The sequence below is a fragment of the Xyrauchen texanus genome, chromosome 36 (assembly GCF_025860055.1).
Source record: "Xyrauchen texanus isolate HMW12.3.18 chromosome 36, RBS_HiC_50CHRs, whole genome shotgun sequence".
In the NCBI taxonomy this organism is placed as follows: domain Eukaryota; kingdom Metazoa; phylum Chordata; class Actinopteri; order Cypriniformes; family Catostomidae; genus Xyrauchen; species Xyrauchen texanus.
This window is the reverse complement of record NC_068311.1, coordinates 16,002,661-16,011,669: the sequence shown is the minus strand read 5'-3', so window position 1 is coordinate 16,011,669 and position 9,009 is coordinate 16,002,661. Positions and strand designations below refer to the sequence as shown.

At 39.6% G+C, this 9,009-nt stretch overlaps 1 protein-coding gene across 1 annotated transcript in view; it reads right to left on the bottom strand.

The window, feature by feature from the left end:
* taok1a (TAO kinase 1a) overlaps positions 1-9,009 on the bottom strand; it is a 37,228-nt gene that overhangs the window by 7,547 nt on the left and 20,672 nt on the right. The window contains exons 7-19 of the mRNA XM_052107082.1: positions 7,662-7,775; positions 7,273-7,364; positions 7,096-7,189; positions 6,833-6,914; positions 5,158-5,325; positions 4,577-4,792; positions 3,178-3,309; positions 2,848-3,084; positions 2,197-2,325; positions 1,798-2,001; positions 1,049-1,288; positions 619-831; positions 344-526 (exon numbers count right to left, since the gene is read on the bottom strand). Coding sequence (XP_051963042.1) covers positions 344-526; positions 619-831; positions 1,049-1,288; positions 1,798-2,001; positions 2,197-2,325; positions 2,848-3,084; positions 3,178-3,309; positions 4,577-4,792; positions 5,158-5,325; positions 6,833-6,914; positions 7,096-7,189; positions 7,273-7,364; positions 7,662-7,775 — 2,104 coding nt within the window. The remainder of the gene's footprint in view (positions 1-343; positions 527-618; positions 832-1,048; positions 1,289-1,797; positions 2,002-2,196; positions 2,326-2,847; positions 3,085-3,177; positions 3,310-4,576; positions 4,793-5,157; positions 5,326-6,832; positions 6,915-7,095; positions 7,190-7,272; positions 7,365-7,661; positions 7,776-9,009) is intronic.

Sequence of the window (9,009 nt, the reverse complement as noted above, 5' to 3'; positions counted from 1 at the left end):
GAAAGTGGAGATTGATAGTAAAAAGGACTTAAATATTGATCTGTTTCTCACCCACACCCATCATATCGCTTCTAAAGATATGGATTTAACCACTGGAGTCATATGGATTATTTTATGATGCCTTTATAAGCTTTTTGGACCTTCAAAGTTCTGGCCACTATTAACTTGCATTGTATGGACCAACAGAGATAAGATATTCTTCTAAAATATCCTTCTGCCTTACATCTCTTTTTTTGTGTTCCAAGGTAGAAAGTCATATGGGTTTGGAACAACATGGCTGTTAGTAAATGATGACAGAATTTTCATTTTTGAGTCAATTGTCCCTTTAAGTGACTTCCAGGACCTTGGTCTCCAGCAGGGCTCTCCTCAGGGATACTCTCTGCTCCAGCTCCTTTCTCTCTCGCTCCTGCTGTGCATCTGTCTGCATCTTTATCTTACTCTGATATGCATTTAACAGCTCCAACTCCTGCTGCAGCTGCATTCGTAGCACCTGACACTCGGCCTCCTGTGCCTCATCCAGACGCAACTGATAGACAGAAAGATGGAGATCATTATTTATCATATAATCAGGCATTGAAGGTGACAAAACTTTGTGTCTTATTTCTACCAAGCACTCACTGCCTGTGTGGACAGCATGTTGTTGATGGTGTGGTCGTACTGCTCGGCTAGGATGGCTAGTTTTCTCGTCTGTTCCTCCTTCAGTCTCTTCAGCATGGTCTTGTGGTCAGGTTTTGGTGTGCTCTCCAGCAGGTGGTTCCGCAGGGCTTTGTACTGTCGGGTCTGGATCTTACATGTATCCTGAAACTGTTTCTTGATCTGAAGCTCTTTGGACTGTCAGAAATCAATGAAAGGGCAGGAAGATCAGTAATTGTAATTGTGCAAGAAACACAGATGAGCAGTGTGAATAAATAATGCAATGAGCCGAGACTAATTTTTCATGCCCTAATTAATCTGAAACCTAATTTCTCATTTGTCATTGAGCAGCCAGTTTTAAACTACTTAATACTAAACTACAACTCTGGAAATGGAATAACCTGCATGGTGTTACCTTGAGGCTCTTGGGCTGCTGTCGGACCTCCATGACGTGTTTGCGTCTGAGCTCCCTCTCCCTGCGCTTGTTGTACTCAAGCTGGTTGGTAAGCTCGGTCTGGTGCTGCAGGCGAATCTGCTCTGCACGCATCTTCTGGATGTTGCTCTGGTGTCTGAATTCCAGCTCCTGCATGGACTCGTGGTGTCGAAGCAGCATGGCATGCTCCAGATCCTTCTGTGTCTGACGCTTGTTCAGCTCCTGAGATCACATACACAGGAACAAATTGCATTACACTGACGGTACTAAGCTAGGATAATGTAGATAAGGACCAATTCAATTTCATTTTAGGTTAAGTTTAAATGCCAAAAAAAACTGAGGTCATAGTACAGTATCACCTAGAACAAAATCAATCATGTTCATAATCTATAATGGTCCATAATCAACAACAATTGAACATACTAGGAATGTAGAAAACCATTTTAAAAATGGTGGGTGGTTTGCTTAAACTCACAGGCTGTATTTGGGTTCAGCTGACTGATATATTTAGCATGACAATCTGTAAATTCTGTTGAATGGTGAGAGAATTTACATTTTTGGGAGAACCAACCCTTAAAGGGAGATTAAATAAAGTGCTGTAGCTACAAATCTCAAATTAAATAAAAAATATATGTAAAAAAATTTAGATAAACTAGTCAACATGTCTATTATTGAGCGAAAAACACACAGTTTTTATATTTAGTGTACATGTAAGCTCGCGGTCTGCTAACCTCTCTCATAAGATCTTGCTCCACATTGTGACGTGCGAGGAGAATACGTCGTTTGAACCTACGGCACTCGAGCTCCAGGTACTGTCTCTGCCGGCGTAGAAGGTTGGCCTCCTCCTCTGCCTGAAAGTGCTGGAAGTTCTCTTTCTGCTTGGACAGCCACTCCTGCTTCTCCTTCTTTGGTGTGGACTGATTCTCATTCAGTTCCTGCACATATGGAGAAGAAGCAAATCATGTGAATGTGTAATAGAATATTATTGAGAGGAACATGCTCTATCTATGTAGACTGGGATATGAATATTCACCAGTTTTTGATCCAGTCTAAAAAGTGAGATTTTGTGAAATGAAAACCAGCATGTTAAGAATAGTCCAGACTGGATTATGATTGAATGACTTTCTGACCTCTTTGAGTTGCTCTTTGCGCAGTTTATACTCGCGTTTCTGAGACTCCACAAAGCTGTTGAGCTCCTTCTTTTGCTGACTCTGAATGTGCTGCAGGAACTTCTTCTCATCATTGGTAAAAGTCTTGGCCTGCAACACAGAGTGATGCAAAACTTCAACACTAGACATGCACAAACATAAAAAAATATTTTTGACCAATGAATTTCTAGGACTTTCTAGTCGTTTGTGAATCCAATTTGAGAATCATTTTGACCAATTAACTTACTCAACCCACTCAAAAAAGGATTTGCTCACAAAACGGACATCACTATGGCTTGCGAGCAAGTTCTACTCTATACAAGCTCTAACCAAGAGCAATATTTAGGTGATTAAATATTTAAGAGCAGAGCATAACTAGAAAAATGTATATTCACTATAGAAGTTTACATGACATTTCCAGATCTGGAAAACACCATTTTAAAATTCCCTCATATTTTCAGGTTTTCCATGACCATGGGTACCCTGAACTGTTAAATGGCAAATGCCTTTAGTCTTAGCATCAAACAATAATAATTCATGAAAAATGAAATAACAGACTTTACATTACATCTTAACTTGCAAGCTATATTGTTAGAATTAGCTTTTTGGTTTTATATGATAATGTTACAGTACATCTTTATCCATGGTTGCTTGGTGCTTCTTAATGAGTTTGTCCATCTCTGCAGCAAAGCTGTTCCTCTGGTTCTCCAGTTCCTTGTCCAGTTTGAGTCTGTGCTCATCCATCTCACCCTTCAGCTTGTTCTCCAGGGCCAGAAGGTGTTTCTGGTGCTGTCTGCGCATACGTTTGTATCCAGACATCTGCTCTCGCACCTCAGAGTCCTGCTCATGCTCCTGAATCTGCCGAGTAACCTAGGACACATACAAACAAGCACACTTTTGACCAATGTAACAAAACAGACAACAGCTTTTACCCTTCAACTGGGGTGGTGATCTGGTTCTCACCAGGGAGGCTGTGCGGATGGTGGCAAAGTGCTCTCTGTTACGGTATTGACGGCGTGGTGTCTGTGCTGGGGGAGACTGGGGTTCTGATGGCTGTCTTTGAGCTTCTGTGTCTTCTGGATACCTCTCTTCCTCCTTCAGCAAACAAAGACAAAACATTAAGAACACTTATGCTATGCTTGACACAGACATTAAAAAGCAATTTTTAACTTGTAACACTTGTTGCAAGTAAATTTTTATATTGATACATTTTTGAGGCATCAATATATTAACATTATCCAACATTTAAAATATAATTAATTTGTGTGCTTTCCAATTCACTGTTAGTTGGTATTCCGTTTAATGTAGTCTGGCGTAGTTGCTTTGGGAGACCACAGGTATGATATAACATTTACTGTACTCAACACTGTAGCCAGTCAGACACCAAACAAGTAGCTCCATGTCACGGATAGGGCAAGGCACAGGTATCACACTCAGTGCGGTGCAGGGGACAGTTCAAATTTGTTAGTCTAGTCACAATACATACAAAAATTACAAAGGTTTTTGTACCACAAGAATGAACAAAGTTATTAATAAATTTTTTCGAGTTTGCAGGTTAGTGTATGAAACGGTTTAACTTTGGAAACTGAACGAGTAGTAATGCAACGTTTATTATGCAATTTCTCAGTATGTAATTTTGAATAGGTTTTATTCAAGCTCTCAAACCACAAAAAGACATATGTAACTGATATAAATACATATACACAATATTTCATAGAGTAAACAATCCATGTCATTTGATAATGATTTGGGTCTAATTTAATGGAAAACTATGCAAGTTAGAAATGTTAATAGCGTCCAGAGACACAGTGGGGCTGTCTGTTGGCAGAGTGCATACCTTCAAAGACTATAATTGTTTCAAATTTTAAAACGCACCATGTCGTCTGCCAGACGTGTTCAGTTTGTGACCCCCTTTAAGCTACCCTGCCTCTCAAACATTACCAAAGTTGTGTTGAGAAATATGTATGAAGTAGGGCTGTCAATCAATTACATTTTTTTAATCAAATTAATTACACAGTGTCCCGATTAATCGCAATTAATCGTATATACAAATATTTGCTGAGAAAGCCCCTCATATAACAATAATTCAATATATGATGATGAAATAATTATACATATTTATCTTTAAATATGAAAAAATTATATATATAGATAATTAATATGCATTACATTCAATAATGAATGCACCCAAGAGTTAATTTAATCATTAGCACACTGAAGTTTTGTGTTGGCAATCAACTTGTGGTCTACCTGATTAAATAACTGTCACAAACATAATAAATGCACTTTGCATACATTACTAAGCAATTAGCTTTGGAATCTGGCAAGAAAATAAATGTAAATACACCAGAAATGCACAAACCGGTTTGACGTGAATTATGGAGCTGTTAGGTATGATGGTTTGGTCTTTCTCCATGAGATCCACTTCACTCTTGTTGTCGTCAGTGGCGTCTGTGGCGTCAGGCAGACTGTTGACTGAGCTGCTCTGTGAGCTGGCACTGATGGACATGCTAGGGATGGACTGATTACTACCCACACTGTTCACTGTGCCTGTATGGCCAACACTGTGCTCCACCTCCTACAACACATTAATGAGACTAGTGATGGGCCAATATAGAGCTGCACAATTAATTGTAAAAAAAATAACCAAGATTAAGATCACACCTGACACAATAACCTTATCATGAAGGTTTATTTATAGTGTAAATACACTATATACAGTATATACACTAAATGAATAAAAATGACATCAGTAGGGCTTATATGGTAGAAGTTAGCAGTGTGGACTAGATACAATGTTTTTAGTAAAATATCTAAGTGTTGAGGCAGTGTGTTTCTGTAAAGCCGGACAAAACACCACTTCCTCCTGCAGGGAGACTGTAAAACACATTTGGCCATGCAGCAAGGGTCAAAACAGGTCAAGATACAATTATAATAACTGACCTCTTCGTCATCTGGGACCTCTGTTGCAGGGCCATTGTGGGCCTCGTGGAATAGGAGCTTTTTCATCTTGCGGTACTGCAGGTTGTCAAGCTCTCTCACTGCATCTTTGGTGCGCTGGATCAGGTCAATAAGCACCGACTCTGGTCGCTCGCGCTGGACAAATGCATGCTGCACACAGCAAGAGAAAGTTACAGAGGTGAACATAAAAAGATAATATCCTCTAAAACAAACTAAGTGAGAATGTTTACTTCAATATAATACCAGGTTACTTTTGAGCAAATTGGGTTCACGCATTACAAGGCTAAAGAAATGAGGGCGTGCTAGTGTGTGCCAGGGCCAGTTGCAAAAAAGCGGTGCCCAAAGAAAAACCTTCCATGGTTCGAGATCATGGATGGTGTGCTGGGACATTGTCCCGCTGCTATGGAGAGACCACTCGGGACACCATGGCAGTTACAGTTGGTGAGCTGTCAATGTCAACTTATCTCTCTAGCTAGCTAGTGTTTACAAACGATATAAACTAGATATTCTAGGTAACTAGATAACATGATACCTCAAGTTTAAGCTTCCCTGTTGCTTGTGAAATTGGCGGGGGTGTATGACGTTGGCACCAGGGCGACATGTTAAGGGCAGGTTTTAGGGTAACACTGCGTGTCTATTGACCAATGGGAATGTAGATAGATTTTGGTCTCGTGGCTCGAGGTCTGAGGCAATTGGCCTCGTCTGGCCAGTTGAAAGTCCTGGCCTGATAATGGAAAAACAGCTAATGTCCCACTGATCCAGGGCCAATGTGAGAGTGTTTCAAGCCAGTTGATGGAACTGTTACAGGCCAGTGCTCCATTATCACCACATCTTGCGTTTATCGATCTTGTACATGTGATTTTGTTTTAGAAACAATACATATTTGGTTTTCTGATGATGCATTGAAAATTGTTGTTGCAAATTCTACAGATTTAAATTTGTCATCACCAAGATAATGTTATCTAGCTGGCTGGCATGAATGCAGTTTTGTTGTAATTGCGAGACTGACTTAATATAATCTTGAAAGCATCAGAAAGAATGGGTTGAATATTTCAAACCAAACAGTAATATTTTGCATCATATGCAATCACTTTCCAGCAAAATATAAATATAAAATATAGTTATATGCCCACTGGCTACCACCCCTGGAGTCGCAAGTTCGAATCCCAGGGCGTGCTAAGTGACTCCAGCCAGGTCTCCTAAGCAACCAAATTGGCCCAGTTGCTAAGGAGGGTAGTCACATGGGGTAACCTCCTCATGGTCGCTCTCGGTGGGCTACGTGGTGAGTTGTATGAGGATGCCGTGGAGAATAGCATGATGCCTCCACATGCGCAATGACTCTGCGGTAACGTGCTCAACAAGTCAAGTGATAAGATGCGCAGATTGATGGTCTCAGACGCGGAGGCAACTGAGACTCATTCTCCGCCACCCGGATTGAGGTGAGTCAATACGCCACCACAAGGAATTAAAAGCACATTGGGAATTAGGCATTCCAAATTGGGGAGAAAATAAAAAAGTCTTTAATTTAGACTTGAATTCGTATAAAGAGTCAGTAAGACATAGACAAACTGTACCATAGCTTTGGTCCAGCAACCGCAAAGGCACGGTCAACCGCAAAGGCACGGTCTGTTTGAGCAGTACATGTTATTTGACTTACCTTCAGCAGTTCCTCAGAGTTGGGCCTGTCATGAGGCAACTTTTGTAAGCATGAGTCCACAAAGTTTCTGAAGTAGTCCGTCCTTCAGTGAGAGTGAGAGAGAGAGAGAGAGAGAGAGAGAGAGAGAGAGAGAGAGAGAGAGAGAGAGAGAGAGAGAGAGAGAGAGGGGAGGAGGAGGAGGATTGCAAACAATATTCAGCTTGTAGTTGTAGGGAGCTAAAGAAAACACTAGAGAAAAGCCATTACTCCAGTACTGCACTCACCATTCACTGAACTGCAGGGTCGGACTCTCATTCTGCGCGATGTGGTATAAGGCACTCATTGCATTCATGTTAAAGAGCGGAGGTTTCCTTTCAGCTAGAGGAGGAAAAGGTTCATCAGAAAAAGAGAAAGGAAAACTGAGCAAAATATACTCTATAAATCATATCAATCCATCTCACCTAATTCAATACAGGTTATTCCTAGAGACCAGATGTCAACCTTTCCATCATACTGGCCCTCATCCATAGCCAGGATCACCTCTGGAGCCATCCTGAGAGAAATTAATGGGATTTAGAATCATGTTATTCAACTGTAAATTATTTCAATCATAAATATCAATAATTGGACTTCACAGCCTAAAATATGATTGATTAAAGGTGAAATATGTAATTTTTCGATATGACAACAATGAGCAATTCATTCATAAGTTGATTTTCTGGAAGAATGTGAACATTGTGGCTTTTTAAACAAGGCATGGTTTGTTTGAGCGTTCTGTCATGTTTGGGGTGGGACAACCTGTAATAAGCTATTCAGCAACAGACTGTAGCTTTTCTGTTGCGTAACTCACCAATAAGGAGTCCCGACAAAAGAATTAGCAGGAGAGGCAATGGAAGCAGAACCAAAGTCTGCAAGCTTCACCTGTCCAGGCTCAGTGAGCAGGATGTTTCCAGCCTTGATATCCCTGTCAAACAGATAGAAAGGTGAGTTTACAAAATCCTACTGACACATTCATAGAAGCTACAATATATAGCACAGAATGCCCTGTTTTATATGCAATGCATGTATTAATAATGCAAAATGTTATCAAGAGATATATGCTTCCCCCTTATAAATTAATATGCAACTCCAATTACGAAAAAGTTGGGACAGTATGAAAAATGTGACGTGTATGTACATTATATTCACCCTTTGCAATATCGAAAGCACCACAACTACACATTATATGATGTTTTACCTGGTGATCTTTTTTTTGGTACAGTAATTTCAACACACTCCAAAAAAGTTGGGACAGGCAGAGTTTAAGACTAAAAACATTTTGACGAGTTAAAATAACAAGGCTATGTGAAACAGGAGATGTTATACAGGTGAGGTAATCGTGTCATGGTATATAAGGAGCCTCCTAAAACAGCCTATTCCTTCAAGAGCAAGGATCATTCGAAACTTGTCAATTTGCCAACAGATGCTTCAGCAAATAATCCAGCACTTTGAGAACAATGTTCCCCAAAGACAAATTGAAAAGATTTTGGGCATTTCACACTCTACAGTGCACAATATAGATAACAGATTCAAGGAATCTGGTCAAATCTTGATGCGTAAAGGGCAAGACGAAAACCGCTTCTGAATGCACGTGATCTCCGATCCTTCAGACATCACGGTTTTAAAAAACATCATTCATCTGAAATGGATATCACGAATATGGGTTTGGGATAACTTAAGTAAACCTTTTTTAGACAACACAACTCTTCACTGCATCCACAGATGCAAGTTAAGACTTTACTATGTGTAAAGGGGTTCATTGGGTGGAAAAGGAGGAAATGGGAAACTTGTGTCATTAACTCAAATGGTAGGTCTTTTTATTTTAGACAAACACATAAATAGCTTTTCAGTCAACTTGTAACAGTTTGCTTTTCAGCAGAAGAACGATTTTCAATCATTTTCATTTAGATGTACTAATAAAACAATAAAAAGTCATATTTACTTATACTTACATACTTTTTTTGCATAATGAACAAGGTCTGCAAAAACCACAAGTTCACAACATTTTTGGAACCCCATTAAACTTTATTATGATAAGTAATCCTTAATGATTTATTATTATTATTATTATTATGAGGATTATATATATGTTTTGTACAATAGCAATATTTTTGTCATATGTACTTCACCTGGAGCTTTACTTTTGCGAAAAGCTGAAA